General features: G+C 42.5%; 1 protein-coding gene and 1 non-coding gene across 3 annotated transcripts in view; both read right to left on the bottom strand.

Moving 5' to 3' along the window:
- Positions 1 to 735: 735 nt before the first annotated feature.
- CDS2 (CDP-diacylglycerol synthase 2) overlaps positions 736 to 18504 on the bottom strand; it is a 56898-nt gene continuing 39129 nt past the window's right edge. Inside the window, exons 2-13 of one of the 2 annotated variants that reach the window (XM_055544232.1) lie at positions 17350 to 17486; positions 15985 to 16081; positions 15131 to 15228; positions 13019 to 13158; positions 11161 to 11219; positions 10455 to 10537; positions 7250 to 7337; positions 6678 to 6746; positions 5662 to 5814; positions 4042 to 4161; positions 3504 to 3607; positions 736 to 3263 (exon numbers count right to left, since the gene is read on the bottom strand). In XM_055544232.1, coding sequence (XP_055400207.1) covers positions 3131 to 3263; positions 3504 to 3607; positions 4042 to 4161; positions 5662 to 5814; positions 6678 to 6746; positions 7250 to 7337; positions 10455 to 10537; positions 11161 to 11219; positions 13019 to 13158; positions 15131 to 15228; positions 15985 to 16081; positions 17350 to 17486 — 1281 coding nt within the window. In that variant the 3' untranslated portion in view covers positions 736 to 3130. Of the gene's footprint in view, positions 3264 to 3503; positions 3608 to 4041; positions 4162 to 5661; positions 5815 to 6677; positions 6747 to 7249; positions 7338 to 10454; positions 10538 to 11160; positions 11220 to 13018; positions 13159 to 15130; positions 15229 to 15984; positions 16082 to 16213; positions 16546 to 17349; positions 17487 to 18504 lie in introns of those variants that run through there. The other variant, XM_055544234.1, reaches the window with a different exon arrangement.
- On the bottom strand, positions 11533 to 11634 carry LOC129626272 (small nucleolar RNA U6-53/MBII-28). Its single transcript, XR_008701886.1, has one exon. It is a non-coding gene; the product is annotated as a small nucleolar RNA U6-53/MBII-28 (small nucleolar RNA).

Raw genomic sequence — 18504 nt, 5'->3', positions numbered from 1 at the left:
ACTGCTTTCCAGTTTTCTAAGCAAGGACGTTCTTCGCCCTGAGTCAGTCACACACCCTGACCCCCGGCAATGTCAGGGAAGCTCCTGAGCCTGGTAGGGTCTCCCTGACAGGCTGAGGATCTGAACTTAAGGATCCATTCGAATCAGTCTCCAGCTAACTCAGCAACTAGTTCACTCAAATCAAAGGGTCTGTTTAGTCTCTATTCAAGTGTATTTTTTTTGATATAAATTATACATTTTATCCTCCTTTTAGCTTATATAAATTTTCTATAAATTTAATCTTTCTACAGTGAACATGTAATTTTTTTTTTTAACTTTACAATATTGTATTGGTTTTGCCATATATCAACATGAATCCACCAGAGGTATACACGTTTTCTTGGAATCTCCTTATACAATATAAGTTACAGGATAAAAAGCTCAGTGGGGAAAAAATAAAATACCATAAATTTTTTCAAAGTCTACCTGTGTAAGGTTAAAAATTACATTTTGCCCCTTCTGAAAGAGATATTAGATTTCAAACCTACTAATTTCAAGTTCCCCCCAAGCCTTCAGCTTCCTCATCAGCAAAGTGCTCATGCCTTTCACCTGAGATAACTCAGAAAGCTATTGTGAGAATGCATTGAATTCAAATTGGAAAACAAAACAAAAATCTCTAAATAAGGGCTGCACAAAATCAAGTGGGAAACATAAAACCATACAGGGAAGAAACTGAATTCATGACAAGAGAGGGCATACAATTTGTCACATTTTATTTCTCACACACACAAAAAAATGGATCTAGAGCAAGTTATGCCACTCATTAAGATGTGCACAGCTGTGTGTTACAATAGTCTCTGGAAACTTGTCTGTTCAGTGAAAGATTTTCAATAAATGGGAGAAAGAAAACCAATGTGCTATACAGACACAAGATGGTGTCTGTCTCCTGGCTACTTCCTACAAAATTCCCCTATTTCACCAGAAAGTATGTGGGAAATCAGAAGAAAACAAAATCCTAGCTGACCCTCGGGCTCTCTGGATGGCAGCTCTGTTGAGCTTCCAGCTGCCATTTCCTGGAACCCTCATCAGCAGCCATGTCCACAGGTATGTGCCAGGCTCCCTGATCCCAAAGGTGGCCCTATTCAAAGGTGGCTCTCTGCTGCTAGGTCCCAGCTGAGATTTCCTGTCCCCAAGGACCCACCTAAGATGCTCACAGTGGGGCACCATGAGACAGATGAAGTGCCATTCTATCTTTGGTTGGGGGATCCAAGTTCATTCTTCATTCAGAAAATGAGATTCATTACTCTACTCCACTCTAAGATTTATTGCAGAGGACAAGCATTTTAAGGAAAAGTATTTAGAAAAGGCCTGCAAGCACTTAATTTTTGCATGCCCAGGACATGAGTCAATACCTGCAAGCAGACTCTGATACGTACACCTGCTCAGCCAGAATCATGGAATATGGGAACTAGACGACAGCTCAGAAAATGAGAACCTGCAGAGTGATGTGTCCTGCCCAGTGTCACATGGCCAGCACTGAAAACACATTCAGGGGGCCTTAGACTTAAAAAAGAAAAGCCATTTACTGAAACGGAAATAAAAGTTCAGAAGAAAGAAGCTGCTGCATGTAGAAGGTCACACAGTGACTGTGAACAGAGACATCGGGAGGGGTCCGGCCTGTGCTGGACACCTCAGTGATTTGGGCCAGCTACGAGCGTCCACAGATACAGTAAGGTTGTGATAAACACAAAGAAAAGCAGCGCCAGCCCAAGGTGCTGAAACAAGCTGTTACACCCCCGTTTGGCAATGAGAACCACCATGGCACAGAATAATGAAACACATTTGGGCACCAATCTCTCTCTCCTCTACCCCTTTGCTTATTATCCTGACAAAGAATGTATATTCCAAAAGTCAACCTCACTCTTCTAATTAAAAGGAAAAAAAATAAATAAATCACAATTTAAAAAGAAAAAGGTCCCGCTGTAAAATACAAACTACATTTAAACTGGTCACATTATACAAGTGCGCATTTAATCTTCAGAAGCTTCAAACCTCTGGGTTGGGTTATGCAGACTTGTAAGCAGGACTTTGTGGTTTCAGTGAAGAAGTCATGGTACAACTGAAATCACTGTAAGAAATAAGTGATTTTTAAAGCATACACACAGATATACACTTGCCTTAAGAGTAATATATATACATATATATATATTAATATATACAACACAGCAGCTACATGGGTGGTCAGCCAGGTCAAGGGCATGGGTGTGTGAACAAGAAGCCCTCTGCTCCCTGCCTAATGAGGAAGCCCCCAGAAAGGATTCAGCAGCAACAAGTCTATAGCACAAATGTGAACAGCATCATCCCTGAAAAGACCCAGTCAGCCAACTGCCCTATAGGAGCCACTTGAGCCTAAACCCTGTGGGAAAAGACCTAGTTACGGCATCCTACTGCACACACTTGAAATAGAACAGTGTGGCTTTCTTCCAGACTATCATAATTTTTCATGCCTTCTGAAAAAAATTAAAACTGAAACCTTCTTCAGTCTGTGATGAAGTGAGGTGAAATCCATATCAAAAAGCAGAGCTCACAGTCCACAGGATTTCGTGAACAGAATGCTTATCTGATTAATAAGCCTTCATCCTTCTTCCCTCAGAAGGCAACCCTCCTGTAGCTCCAAGGCAGGGATTATTGAGAAGCCCAGGAAAAGCACTCCAGTAGTAAAGACATCCAAGCTGTGTACCTCTTCCCTGCTGGGGGTCAGCTACAAAGACAGTCGGTGGGGGGTGCCTAAACTAGACAAACGTAGATAAATGAGTGTCCACTCTGATCAGGCCCAGAAATGGAAGCCCCAGCTTAGGAGCTAGAAGCACCAAGCAGGCACTCCAGAGCCGGGCAACACTGTCTTCCAGGATGTTAAAAGCTTTGGTTTTAAAAACAAAAATTGACTTCTTTCCAACTCAAAGCTATAGGTTACTGACAACCCAAATCATAAGCATATGGACTGTATACACAGATTTTTTTTCTAAATCCACAAATAGAAACACTGGTTTAAAAAAAAAAGTGAGTTGAAGCCTGTCTTTGTCCAGCTGGGCTTGCCTGGGAGCCCTGCCCCTCACTCAGCCCTGCTTCTGCTCCTGGCCCTGGGTGGCCCCTACTTGTCCTCTGTGGCAGCTGTCAGCATCCCCTTGTCGGTCAGGTGAGACTTGAGCGTGTTGAAGATATGGAGTTGCTGATCTGGCCTCAAGGTCAGGAACTGCTGAACCAGCTTACTTGGGTTTGGGCCCCTGCAAGAGGATGAAGGAACAACACTGAGCAAAGCAGGAGCCAAGCAACTTCAAGGGCCTGATTATTTCAGTGGTGGTTCCCTTCCTGGATTCTCTGCTAATGGAGGGTAGGGGACCTCAGAGAATCCACAACTAATAGCAACTGAAAACTGAATTCATATTTGGGATTTTTTCACTCAAACTGAGAAGTAGATGAAATTCTAAAATCTACCAACTTGGTTCAGATGGAAGCTACTATACCTGATAAAACTAGCAATATACACGTTGACAAAGGTGGCCATCAGATACTGGCAGTCAAAGCGATCCATGATGCCTCCATGGCCAGGAATGGTATTGGCAAAGTCCTGTTAGAGGAAGGAAAGGATTGGTAAGCCTGGCTTCATCCAAGTCAAAGCCTTGTCTATGGTCACACCTCAGTGTCCACCTACTGCACGCTATAGCTGAGGGCAACAGAAAGTGAAAAGTATTGATTCAGGTGCTGAAGCTACAGTATACAATCTTATTAAATTATAAAATATCTCTTTTGAAGAAAGATTATCATAAAAGATTATCAAAAAACTGAAATGCAACCACGGAATTTTCTTAGAAACAATGTATCTTCCTTTATCCTACTTAAATCCCATGCATGGGTGAAGAGCACAGGCTAACAGTCAGGGTTCACAGCCTGGTATTTTGAAGCGGGTGGTAGTTGATGAGGTGAGACAGGAGGAGGAAGGCAGAGATGCTGAAAAGGGCTCTGGCTGGGAGACAACGAGAGGAACAAAAAGGGTTTTCCTACTTTGATTTTAAAGGCTCGTTTGAATCCACTAGCGAAGAACCCTCCAAAGGGGCCGATGAGCGAGGCAAAAGTAGAGAGGGCAATGCTGTGAATCTGGAAGGGGTACATCCGGACTGTTTTCTAAAAAGAACAAATGAAATCAGTTCAGATGCCTGCAAGCCCAGGCTTATTACTTGTTACCATAAAAAAAAAAAAAGACAAAAAAACCACCTCTTTATGAAACTATATCCCCCCCTCCCCAAAATTAGAAAAAGACTGGTTTAGGAGTTCTTTTTCTGCTAAATCTCTAATACACTGCTTAACAGAGGACATTAACATATTATGCATTCAGTCTACAGCAATATGTTTTGTTTGAAGTATATGAAGAAAATCCAGTCCTACAAGGACACATCATTGAAAAAAGGGATTATTTTAGCACCGTCTTTCCAGATAATTACAGGGATTCTTTTCTGATACTACAGCAAAACTTGACAAGTGATAGGTTTCTAAAAGTTGGTGCAATGTGGAATTGAAATTCTATCAATAATTTTTTTGTACTCTCACATTAAAATCCATTGGTCTATATTGCACTTTGAATAGATCATTTTATCCATGCATGATTGTGTAACACCATGCACTGGCCATTTCAAAAATACTGGTTTAATGAGTTACATAAACCTGCCATATGTAGATATTTTGCCATACAATGTCAAAATGTCATATGTTAAAATCACCACAGATCCCATCAGTAAAGTCTTTAAGTATTAAGAAGTTATCAAACTTGCGTGGCAGGTATATACTCTCCAAAATTCTAATTTTTACTTGAAAACCAAATTTTATCATTGGTAACAATTACTGTCAGTTGTTTTCTGGAAGTGACAAATCTCACTTCATTTCTTTTTTAAGAAAAATGTCTGCCAAAAACCTATATGAAAACCTACCGTTTCTCATTTCTTTTCAATTAAAATTTATGTCCCCATAAAACAGCTGCCAGTACAGCTCAGAATTCAAACAGGTGCACACAAACTCTTCCTTTGGGTAAGCACAATCCTGCAGCATTCAACAGAAGTATTTTATGTATACTTTCCATTTTGGCACCAGAGTATTAGGAGATGTATAGTCAAGGATCAAGATTTAATAAAGTTAATAATTTTCCTATTTCATCAAAGACACTGTTAAGATAAGCTGGATAGGTCTTCTTGTGAGTGTGTGGCATAATGAATCGGATGACAGTCCAGTTTGGTGCCACTGCCTCCACTCATACAAGGTGTCAGCAGGCTTACCCACCACTGCTTTTGCACCACCATGGCAAATGATGACAAAATGAAACAGCAAATGATGTCATTATGTTATGAAGAAAACAACTGTGATCTCACAGATACCCTCAAGGCATCTCAGGGTGCCCCAGGAACCAAAAGCACACTTTCAGAACTCTGGTCTTAATAATTTGAGGTAGGAGGAAACATCTCCTGCTGTCCCCACCCTGAACTGACTTAAGCAATTCTCTTCCATCCTGGGGTTTACAGCTTTGGGGAGGGAAGAAGCTAGGTTTTTTGAGGGAAGGCAATGGTGGAGAGGGGGCTCTCTCTCTGTAGTCACTAACCAGCCGAGGATCATTCGCCCCATGTGAGTGGTACATACCCAGCCAATGATTGATTGGATCACCCCAGGAATGTTGTACTCCTGCAGCCGAAACAGGCCCGAGGGCTCACAGTCCACAGTGAAGCTGTTGGTATCATTGTTGTACTCCACAGGGCAGACAAAACATCTGTACCCAGACATCACATAGGACAGCTGAGGATGAGAACAGACAGACAAAGGAGACAAGTTCCAGCCATCTTGCCTGGGCAGTAGCCACCTGGTTAGGCCATGCTCCTCACAGTACCTAGCACCCTAATTGCAAGCTATGCACTAAATCAGAGGTTCATGTTTCACCGTATGTGTTATTTTACCTGAATTCTGGAAAAAACTGAAAAAGAGACTTCTGGGCTACTGAGGCCTCACATGTACTTGCTCAAACAACCAGGTCCTGAATAAATCCAGGAAAGACCTAAAGGAATCTGGGCAAGAACTATAAGAAGTTTTGTCCTATTTGGAGAACCTATGGTTCATTTTTCTCAGGATCTCTTAATTCGAAATTACAAGTGGTAAGGGGAACAGTATAGTGAGAGGGCAACAACCAAGAGGAAAGAAGCACAAGACCACTAAATAGGCGAGTGAGTCTTGAAGGACAGCTAGACAACTTTGAAAAGGGGAGAGACTGACTTGAAGGTCAGAAGCAGGGAATGGTGCTCTAGAAAAGGGTGGTAAAATCACTCCCCTCCAGGCAAGGCACACGCAGGAGAAAATCTGGGTTAGAATGGCATGTCCCACCTCACCTCTTACTCTCAGACAAAGTACCAAAAGCCTGACCATGAACGCCATCTCCTGAGCGTCACCAGGCCTCGCCAGCATGAGAGGAGTACAAGTTGTACCTGGCCTCGGCTCCTCTACTGCCAAGACCCTGCTTGAAGCCTGGCAGACAAAGCATGTTCACGCCCTGCTACAGGGCAAGGCTACCATTCAGCAGGACAGAGTCCCTGGCCTTGGGAGATGGGCTCTGAAGGTGGGTGGGAGGCCTCTACCCAACCCTCACCCAGCTGGGAGCCACTACCTACCAGAAGGCCAAAGACCACAGTAGCAAAGAAGCCCCCAATGAAGCCTTCCCAGGTCTTCTTCGGGGACAGCTGTGGACAGAGAGCAAGTTCTTAACAAAATGCATTTTGATAACTCTGGCTTTGGGAATTATGATTGTTTAAAGTCTTTTTACTATTAAAAAACCTCATTCAATTAACCACTTCACTTTCTAAAATACCCCATACTTGGTTTCCTTGTATAGCCTGAGAGCCCTCAGTGTCCATTCTGTTTCAATTGGTCAAACAATTTAATTATAAAACAGTAAAACAGTAAACTAATTAAATGACAACATTCAAATTCAGATCAAAGCCCCAAAAGTGTACCTACACAGTCTATAAAATATTTTCTCTATCAGCTCTTTATTTTTTTCCGCATGAGTAATTGTTAAGTCTTCCTTTGGCTTTTCTCTTGAATCTAATTTATTACTAGCCTTTCTCCAGGGTGACATGAAGATGTACATGCCATGCAGATCTCTTCTATCTCCCAAGCTGATCTACTTGAAAGCACTACCCTCGCCTCACGGCAATGGTCCATGTTAGGGTGATCCGTTTACCTTGATGAGTGGGGTCCGACCAAAGAAGAAGCCAAACATATAGGCCATGATGTCATTACAGATCACACAAGAAATGGGGACAATGAACCTAGGAAATTAAACCAAAGTAAGAATCAACTCTACCAAGATGATACCTCCAAAGTCCACAAAACAATGCTATTCATAAATTTCAGTGCCAAAATAGCCACATAGTACCTATTACCCATTAAGGAATAAGTTTAAAATAAAAAAAAACACCATCAAGTACCTGGCACACAGCAGCATTCGAATGTTTACTGAATGACTACTGAATAAATGGAGGTGGTATTCTATATAAAATGTCATGTTCTTTTTTCATTACAAAGTAATATAAATTTTTTAAGTATACAGAAAAGAAAAAATTAAAAGTTGTCCTTCTTTCCCCTATTCCTATCTCCATTCTCCAAAATAACTACTTTTAATCATCTCTGACTCTTCTTCTTCTAGTAGTTACCTCCATTATTCTGTTACATTTATTATCTATTTCATAATTGACTTCTTTTTTTTTTACTGTTTATTACTAGCTCTAATGAGCCCAACTTTCCCCCAGGACTACACAGACAGCAAGACCAAGATTTGATACGTAAGTGCATATGGCCAGATTTCTCCTCTGCCTCCTTCTGCTAGTGGTCTGATCATCCCTACCACAAAAAAAAAGGGGGGACAGTTTCCACACTCATACCATCTTTCTTCTCCTCACTCTCTATTCTCTGACAATCACTTTTTAAAATGTTTTAAATTTCCTCTATAGTTGAACATAATATACATAAATCCTAGCCCCTCAACTCGGAGAAAGCAATGGCACCCCACTCCAGTACTCTTGCCTGGAAAATCCCATGGACGGAGGAGCCTGGTAGGCTGCAGTCCATGGGGTCGCTGAGGGTCGGACACTACTGAGCAACTTCCCTTTCACTTTTCACTTTCATGCATTGGAGAAGGAAATGGCAACCCACTCCAGTGTTCTTGCCTGGAGAATCCCAGGGACGGGGGAACCTGGTGGGCTGCCATCTATGGGGTCGCACAGAGTCGGACACGACTGAAGCGACTTAACAGCAGCCCCTCAACTACAGGCTTTATTTTTCTGACTCCCTGTTTGTTAAGGGAGAGATTTAAAGCACCTATATCCACCCAACCACCCATATTATTTACTCTGTTGAGGCTTCCAGCACATATTCTCTGCTCTACAACTGTAATCAAGTCTTGAAGGTTCCATCTAAAAACCAATAATTAGAGATTTTTAATATGATTCACTCTAGAACAAAGTGGTATGTCTAGCCCTAAAGATGAGAACTTAGCATGAGCCTCTCTTTGGAATTACTTAACAACACTCTGAAAGAGAGGAAGAGTATGCCTTCCCATTGTTTTAAACATAATAATGCCCTCACAGTATGCCATTATCATTGTTTTAAACATGATAATACCTTAAGGCTCTAAAGAACCTCTTGAGGAGGGTGAAGGAGGAGAGTGAAAAAACCGGCTTAAAACTCAATATTAACATTTAGATGAGCTAGTCTTTACATGTTCTAAGCTCTTTATATATTTTTACTAATTTATTCCTCAGGCAGTAGGTATTACAGCATCTTCACTCTGAGAACAGGAAACAAAGGCACGGTCTGGGATCTTAACCACAGTACTTTAGTATCTCTGTTGCTGTTGTTCAGGGGCTAAGTCATGACCAACTCTTTGCGACTGCAACATGCTAGGCTTCCCGGTCCTTCACTATCTCCTGGAGTTTGCTCAAACTCATGTCCATTGAGTCGGTGATGCCATCCAACCATTTCATTCTCTGTCACCCCCTTCTCCTCCTGTCCTCAATCTATTCCAGCATCAGGGTCTTTTCTAATGAGTTGGCTCTTCGCATCAAGTGGCTTCAGCATCAAGCTTCAGCTTCAGCATCATCCTTCCAATGAATACTCAGAGTTAATTTTCTTTAGGAAATCTGGTTTGATCTCCTTGCTGTCCAAGAGACTCTCAAGAGTCCTCTCCAGAACCACAGTTCAAAAGTTATCAATTCTTCAGTGCTCATCCTTCTTTATGGTCCAACTCTCACATCCATACATGACTACTGGAAAAACTATAGCTTTGACTACACAGACCGTTGTTAGTAAAGTGATGTCTCTGCTTTTTAATATGCTGTCTAGGTTTGTCATAGCTTGTCTTCCAAGAAACAAGTGTCTTTTAATTTCATGGCTGCAGTCACGGTCTGCAGTGATTTTGGAGCCCCAAAAAATAAAGTCTGTCATTGTTTCCATTTTTTCTCCATCTATTTGCCATGAAGTGATGAGACTGGATGCCATGATCTTAGTTTTTTGAATACTGAGTTTTAAGCCAGCTTTTTCACCCTCCTCTTTCACCCTCATCAAGAGGCTCTACACACTAGGATATGTCTTCACATTTTCACTAAAAGCATGGCTTCTTCAGTCAACCTACTGATTTCTATCAATGGTGATAGACTTCTTGCTGAAATCATCATATTTGCAGAATAAAATATACTAATATATTATTCTTTTGACACATTGCCAGATTCTATTTGCTATAGTTTACTTAGAATGGTATAGCTATAATCATGAAAAAAAAAAAAAATCAGTTTATCATTCTTGTTTCTCCCTGTGTTTTTATCAGCTTTAATACTAGGGTTAGATAAGACTCGCCAAAACTAGAGAAAGCCTGTGTGCAGTCATAAGTAAATAAATAAATACTCAGCTGCTATCACTGGTCATTTTTTCCAGGTGTGGATTCTTATGGACTTTTCAAAGCTCTTTTATAATTACTGATCTGTTCAAGTTTTCTTCTTTGTGACTTTTACTCAGTGTCCTCTTGCCAGGAAATGATTTTTTTCTTCTAGATTTTCAAATTCGTTGCTGTACAGTTGCACTGTCCTGGACTCTTTAAATATCCCTATACCTGTTGGTTTAGAACAGTGGTTCTTCAAGTGTAGGTCCTGACCAGCAGCATCAGCATCACCTGGGAATGTACTAGAAATGGAGTTCTCAGGCTTCACCCCATAGCTACTGAGGCAGAAAATCAAAAGTAGGGCCCAGGAACCTGTGTTGTAACTAGGCCTGCAGGGGCCACTGATGTGCTCAGGTGAGAACTGCCAACTTAGCAACTGGGGTTTCTCAGTCCTCCTATACATAAGAACACTCACAAAGTAATAGGAAAAATGCCCCTCACTAACATCACTCACCAGATCATTCCTTCAAATAGGTTGTGGATAACAAGATGTGACTGTGTTACAACAATCAGTAATGTTACATGGGTCCAGCCAAACTGCAAAAGAAGATAAAGGATAAACTTTACCTATCAGTTCACCTTGAAAGGAACTTCAAATAATAGCTAATACCAAACAGAAAACTGTTGAGAAACAGGTAGGAAAGATATCTGCTTCTGTATCTGTCTTACTGGAAATGAAAAGCCACAGAACAGGCCTCAAGAACTATGTTTCCCAGCTACAGTTCCCAACAAGAGGAGGGTGCACGTGGCCCACTAGTTAGTCCCTTTATGCTCCAAAAAGCCTGGGTACTTCCTGTTTTCTTAGGAAGTATTTACCGAGAGATTAGGACACTCAGAGAGGGGGTGTTTTTAAGTTGAGGGAGCAATACAGCAGGAAGGATATCTATGGTCAATGTCTAAAGCTTCACCTAGAGGCCACACTGAGATCCAGACGGGAGACACTGCTTAGGGTATATAACAGTGATTAGGTCTAGGTGGATAAGAAGCCACCAAATTTCACAGGGGATGCCTCTTTCACCCTCCAGGTTTCAGATGCACAAGAACAGACTATATTCCAAAGTTCTGATTTATCACAGAAAGGATGAGGGGCCTGTGGAGTTTCTGCAGAATTTCACTTCTATCAAGAGTTTTGACCTGACACATTTTGACACTACCCTTACCATGTAGAACTGCAATCGATAATGCTTCTTGACCAGACTCAGCACAAACATGCAGAATCCTAGTTTGAGAAGGACGGAAGAGAAAGGGCAAAATGAATCACAATTTATCTTTGTCCTAGTCATTTCCTTTAGCTGTGTCATATGGTCCTTTGCTAATTTCCTGGCAACAGCTAACCAGGGCACAAATCCATTGCCCAAGGGAATAAAACCAGTTATTCAGACAGGCAGTCAGAAGGGAAAAATGACTACTTCAAGACAATCAAAGGAAGACAATATTTAAAAATTTTACAGATTACACTCAACTTAGGATACTGCTCACCAGCTAGAAATGTTTTGATTCTAGAACAGGGGCTGATAATGGTCAGGCCAGGTGCCAGTATTTTGTTGTTGTTACTAAACTCACGGGCACCCAAAGCAGGGCAACACTGCCCTAGCTGGTAGCTCAGTTATTAGCATGGCAACTCATCATTGAGGTTAGCTGCCTGTTTTTATAAACAAACTTTTATGAGAACACAGCCATAACTATTTGTTTACATGTTATCCAGGGTTTCTTTTGTGCTACAATAGCAGAACTAAGGAGCTATAGAGACTCCACAGCCCCCAAAACCTGTAATATTATTTTCTGGACCTTAAGAAACCAATCTCTATCCTAAAGAACAGGTCTGGCAGAATGGGGATCCACATGGTATAAGGCCAAGGTCATCTTTGCATCTCTCTCCTACTGACCCACATGACTAAAACCTCTAGGAAGAAAACAGATTTTACCCACAAGTGTGCTGGGTCCCTCAAAAGTAGCCCTGCCCAGAAGAGAGCATATCACTGTTCTAGACCTCTGGCCTCCCATTGTGGGGCTGCTTCTAGGCTCTGAGGCATGCTTTCTGACTATCCTCAACACATCAGACCTCTCAGCAGTAGACTTCATATTCAGTAGCCAGGTTATCATTCAGACAGCCAAGTATCACTATCAAGTTGATGAAAAAATAGGTCAGATTGAAATTTAGGTCAGAGTCAGAACAAATTTCCCATATGCCTCAAACTGGTTTTCAGGGTAACCATGAAGAACATTAGCATTATTTGAACTCCTGTATAGTCTCAACTGAGTTTAGACTGACGGAGCAGTTTAGCGTTTGTCAAATTTCAATATAGTTTATCAAATCCTCATAGTGACTTTGCCATTTTAGCTCTAGGTTACAGGAAAGCTAACTGAGACTCAAAGAGTAAGCTCCTGGCTCTTCTGAAGTCACAGGTCTTTTTAAACCCAAATCAATAAAATTTCTAATGCACTATAGTGTCCCTTTTTTAAAATTAATTTTTATTGGAATATAGTTGATTTACAATGTTGTGTTAGTTTCAGGTGCCCAGCAAAGTGAATCAGTTATACATGTACATATGTCCACCTTTTAGATCCTTCTCCCATAGAGGTCATTACAGAGTTCCCTGTGCTATATAGTAAGTTCTTATTAGTTATCTATTTTATATACTATAGTGTGTATATGCCAATGAAAAGTCCTTCTTAAAATACAAGTTTCTGGACTGTTTTGTTCTGGTCACACTGCAGATCTCTGCCAACAAGAGAGTCAGGACACAACAATGTTGTGGGGTCTTTCAACAGAGGCTGAAACACACAGACACGTAGCACAAACTACAGCCCCCGCAACCACACAAGCCCCTCAGCCTCATTTCTCTTAGTAAACAGCCACTACAGATCATGTAAGGCAGAATCCTTAGTTCTGCTTCCTTGTGTGGTCAGAGTTAAGTCATCAAAACTTTACATGAACCAAGAAACGCCCCAACTCCAACTCAGCAGATATACAAAAACAAGACATATGCAACAACTGGCGAGCTGCTTAACACATACCTGTTAAATAGAGAGTAAAGGAAATGAATCGGTGGTATTTACTGAGAATCCGCAGAGGCTCCTCTCTCTGGACCAGAGTGAAGAAGTAATCTGTCACTGTTTCACCATAGAAGAAATAATTTACACACAGCAGAAAGTACCTGTTAAAGAAGACAGATCACTGCCAAAGGGAACACATGTGGCCCCTCCCTTACAGCAGTCCACCCAACCCCTAAGAACCCCCCAGGCAGCTCACAGCAGGACAAGCAGACCACAGATCCCTGTCCTCTGGTGACCCTGTAGGTGAGATATTTATCTAGAAATTTGTGGCTTTCATTCACTCTCCATTTGTCACAAACTTGGGACCCAGTTTCTGCCCCTTCTATAGCATTGCCAGGTCTAACAACACTCAATCTGTAAGACAACCCCCAGAAAGGTACCTCATCCTGCCTCCTTGGCCTTACTTCTACTCTTCCTGATAGGAACTCTGCATGCCTATCAAAAATTTCTCTGGCTTTCTGTCTGTCTGCTTGGTTCCTTTCTTTTCCCTGCTTGGAACATCCTCTTCACTTACCCAATTTATCACTCATTGCTCAAATACCATTGATGTGGTATCTGCCTCCCCTGCCTTTATTTCTATAATGCAAAATATTTGCTCTTTTCACTAAGCAATTAATCAGGCTTCATCTCAGACTGTCTTCCTCTCTGATGCCCGGCTCTAACATACAAATCTTTCACCAGCATTAATTCTTCACTTGTTTATAACCTCTCTCCTCAACTAGAAGAAGCTCCAAAGAGGGAGAAGCCATGGTCCATATACATGTGCGGCTTCACTAGTGTTTCTGAGTATGAGAATGAGCAACCCAATTCTAAACACTCAATAAATATCCAGACATCAAAGAAAGGGGAGAGCTTCTCTTATCTCTTCCATTTTTTTTTTTTAAATTGTGGAAGTTCAAGAACTCCCAAACAAGCTTTGTTTTCTGTTACATGAAAAACACTTCCTTTGAACAGTGACCACAGTCAGGGGTCAAACATCCTGAATATGTTAATAAAATTCGTAACATTGCTTTCCAGCTATAGGAGACCCACAAGAGAAACCTACATCTTAACCCAGTGGGCAGGCCCTGGCCCTGTGGCGACTGCAAGGCAGCTTATGCTGCTGGGTGACAAGGAAGCATCTCTGAGAAGGATGTGTCCAGCCCAAATATGAGCATGTCAGCTCCCTTGGCCATAACCAAGTTGCTGGGGCCCAAAACACTACTCTCTGGCCTGGTAAGTTATGAAATCAATGCCCAAGACCCAGCACAGCAGAGTGAGAGGAGTCTGTATCTGCCCTAACTCTTCTCAGGACTACACAATGCTCTGTTCACATGTCACCACCTCAGAAGAGTGTGGTCTATACAGCAAAGGGCTTCAGATCAGGAAGGTGTCTTGGACATCATCTGCACTACAGGTTTTGTTCTGGCTTCAAGGCTTGTCTTTGGCAGTCCAATGGTTAGGACTTGCTCTCACTGGCCAGGCCCAGGTTCAATCCCTAGGCAGGGAACTAAGATCCTACATGCCACATAACACAGCCAAAAAAAAAAAAACCTAAGGACATCCAAGCCCTTTCTCAGGAGGAGAAAGCAGAGCTCCTCTGAGGAGCCCAGACCCCCTGCACTCAGTCTCACTCCTGCCCACTGGCACCCAAGGAACCTCCAAGGAACTAGGACTCCAAAACCACAGGTTGAAAAGCACTGACTAGGTCTCTACTATCTATTTTAAGGATGAGGAAGCCAAGTTCCAGAAACAGCAACACCAGTGTTGACAACTCCCAGATGACTGTTGTTGGATGCTGGGAAACCAGAACACAAAAAATGTACTGATCTAGAAAACGGGGGCCACTGTGCAGTCTAAGGAATCCAAATACTGATGCAAATATGGTCACAGATACAGCTGGTCTGGATTCTTCTAAGGAAGAACCACTCCTTCCAAGCCAGCCATTCAGTCTGGCCTAGGCAATACTTTGGTCTCAAAGGTGCTGTGAAGGTCCATGGCCATCAACCCCTCCCTCCAACCACGACTGTAACTACCTACCACAAAACGTTTGTCCAAACCTGTTAAAGGTCTCTGTGGGGCTAGAGAGCTTACCAGCTGAGGGTTCTGAACCAAGGCAGGTCATAGGAGTGGTACACATTGTAGCCAATAGTGATAATCTCATGGAAACACTTAATCTGAACACACATCACCTGCAGGACACAAAAGAATTAAAACACTTGCTAGCTCCTCAGTTCTTGTGATCTGTGGAAACAGAAACCAACAGGTCATAGGCCTTCAAGAAAAACCACTATATTTAAGAACAATGTCAGTCCTCCAGTGATTCTGCTCCCCTCCTTTCTCTCACATCACTCAACAGGGTTGGGGGAGGCCCTTTATGTCCCACAGAGCAGATCTAATTTCTCACAATAAATATATGCTTCTGAAACTTTGATTAACTTTTTATTGTAGACTCCCCAGGACTCAATCTCTTCCACTTTTGACTCTGAATAAAAATACATACTTGAAAAGTCCCAAACTGCTCCGCTCAGTCGTCAGTTGTATAGTCATTTGATGCTGTCTGTGACAATGGGAAGACTCAGAGCAAAGTACTGTGGACTGGAATTTTGTATCAAAAGTCCTAAGCTTATGAGGGAGGCCCCAGGAAAACAAGAAACAAAATCAAGAGTCACACAGAATCATAGCCAGGTTCCCAGTTTGACCAAAGAGCTGAAGTATTAAAATCAAAATTTAAAGTGATCTTTAATCACCTACAACTGGCCCGTGCCAATAGCCCTCCAGTTGGCTGCTGGAAGGTGAGAAATCATAGTTATTCTAAGGCGGATGTGGTCTGAGCAGCCAGGACCTCAAGTGATTCCCAGAAGCAACCCAACACCTGGCACTTAAAATGACTAGACATGCAGGGAAAACTGAAGGTAAAACTAAAATAGCAAGTAAATGGCACTTACAATCATCATTAAAACCATTGGTCCCAAGTAAATGATAATGAAGAAAAATGCAATCATCGCCAAAGTCAAGATGCCTCTCACCCACCAGTTCTTCCATCTAAGACAGAGAGGAAGGGAAGGAGAAAACATTTTAGGAGCCCAAGGGAACTGAAGCACAAACTCAGGGCGGATGGTTCTTTTGGGATAAGAGGGCTCTGAGGTTAGTGCTTTCCAGGAGTATGTCTTTCACCTTGACAGAGGCCGTAGCTGTATGCTGGAAGAAGCAGGTCACCTCACCCATCAGAGCCACCACCTCATCTACACTAAACTCGGCAAGTGCTCCAGGCTTGCATAAAAATACACCCAACTTGTTTTTCAATGAAGCAATCAGGCAAAACTCCCAAGGGAAATGTAATGTCTGCCCACCTCCCTTATGTATGTATTTAGATGGCTTCTATGGGCATCTCTGAGAAAAAACTATTAACATTTTTCCTGCAGCAGAATCCTACATTTCTCCGCTCTTGCATCACTATGGTAATACCAATATCAAACAGTGGTAGTAACAGCTATCACACCTGGCACATATGCACCTGGCACTTCTACAAGGACTTTCACGTGTATTAACTGATTCAACCCTCAACACTACTAGCTTTTACAGATGAGGAAGTGGATGTACAGATGATACCCTGTTAAGTGCTTCAGCTGGGAACTGAATCCTGGGAGCCAAAGTGGCTCCAGAACCCATGATCTTAATCATTGCACAATACAGCCTTTCAAAAGGACAAATGTGTGGGAGGCATGCCCAGGCACATTTTTATATAATGTTTTGGGGTCTTATAGTTTGTCTGCCCACACAGCTGGTATCAGAAGGACCAGAATCTCAAGGGACCAAAATTTTAACCCTGAATTCACCAAAGTTGAGATGTTTCTTAATTCCTACAGGAGTATTTAAGGACTGTCCAAAACAGACGTGTGGGGGAGAAGGAAAACTGAACTCTGAACTAGAAACTTAGGCTCCTCAGTGGAAAGCAGTCTGCCCATTAGTCACAAACCCCAAGGACCATTTATCTTCATGTGCTCTATCAGTGACCACTCCTGTGTCCATGTATTCCTGCTCTTTGGATAGTACCTCCCAGCCAGCCTAGGGTACCCTTCAAGGGCCAGATCCACTCAGGCTGTGCTTGTAGTCACTGGTAAGTACCCGATGACACTCAATGGAGCCTTAAGCAAAGGCAGGGGAGACTATAACCAATGAAAGCGGGCAGGTCTGGGCCTCACACTTTAACAGATGTGGGCTCCTGCTACAGGACTGTGGGCTTCAGGTCTTCCATGACACTTGGAGACTCAGAGCCCTCAGCAAGCACTTGCATGATTAAGCCAAGCTACCTTGAAGACAAGTTGGAAAGGGCCCTGTTGAGAACCTCTGGCGTATCATCTGCAGAGGGTGGTTGGGTGACAGCTTCCACTCTGCTTTCACTGTCCGATGCAGTCTCTCCATCTGCCTTTGCTTCTGACTCTGACTCCTGCACAGCAGAAAAACAGAAGAGGGAAAGATCAAAAGCGCTGAGTAGGATACTGGGTGTAGACATCCAAAAGGACCCATCTACCTTTGAAAAGGCCTCTCCACCAACACCTAAGTTACACAGGGAGGAGCCCCCGCTCTGCCACAATACCACAATAAGCTGTGGACTCTTGGAGCCACGGGACAACTAGTGGCTCTGGACAGGCTCTCTCAGGGGAAGCTGAGTGTGCAGGCTACTGCCCCCTGCAACAGAGTTCCTGAAAACCTATGGTGTTACTTCCAGGCTTCACAAGACCACCACGTGAGGAGGCAAGCCCCAGTCAGGTGCGGAAGCCCTAAGGGACCACTAACTCTAGTCAACACTTCACCAGGACTGGTGTGTGCCACTGCCCCCTCCCTGCCACCAGGTCTGGGTGTCAGCAGACACTTTGATGTCACTCACTGAGTTGCCACCAGATCACAGTCACGTAAGGAAATGCCTGGAGGAACTCACCCTGCTCCCCAGCCTGCATGAAGGGACCAGAGCATGCCAGCAAAAGGTCCTCCATCCAAAGTACCAAGCTTTTATTTCTTAGGGGAATTTAGAATAGATGCTGTGAGAAGAGGTGCAGGAGAAATCAAATCACTTGGAATCAAAGTCATGATACTACATTGTATTTGAGTAGCCCTTCAGAATTCTGAGAGTATTTCCTGTACCCGTGAACATTTGAGCAGTTATGGAAGGAAGGAAAGGCAGACAGAAAGATCACTATTTATAAATGAAGAAACAGGGGCTCTGAGAAATTCAATAGCTGGCCCCAAATCTCCTATAACAGGTCTCTGACTTTAATGTGTTCATTCCACTACATTTCCTTTTATCAAAGCATCTCAGAATCCATTTAATTCTTCAGTTAAGTGATTCAGAACAAAACTGGTAATGGCAATAGGATGTTTCACCAAATCATCAAAGATTTCATTACATACACGAACAGACAAAAAGCTGTATCTTTTTTTCAAACTGAACAATTTAAATTTCCTTA

The sequence above is a fragment of the Bubalus kerabau genome, chromosome 13, assembly GCF_029407905.1.
Source record: "Bubalus kerabau isolate K-KA32 ecotype Philippines breed swamp buffalo chromosome 13, PCC_UOA_SB_1v2, whole genome shotgun sequence".
NCBI lineage: Eukaryota > Metazoa > Chordata > Mammalia > Artiodactyla > Bovidae > Bubalus > Bubalus kerabau.
The sequence above is the reverse complement of the archived record's forward strand: the minus strand, read 5'-3'. Positions and strand labels throughout refer to the sequence as shown.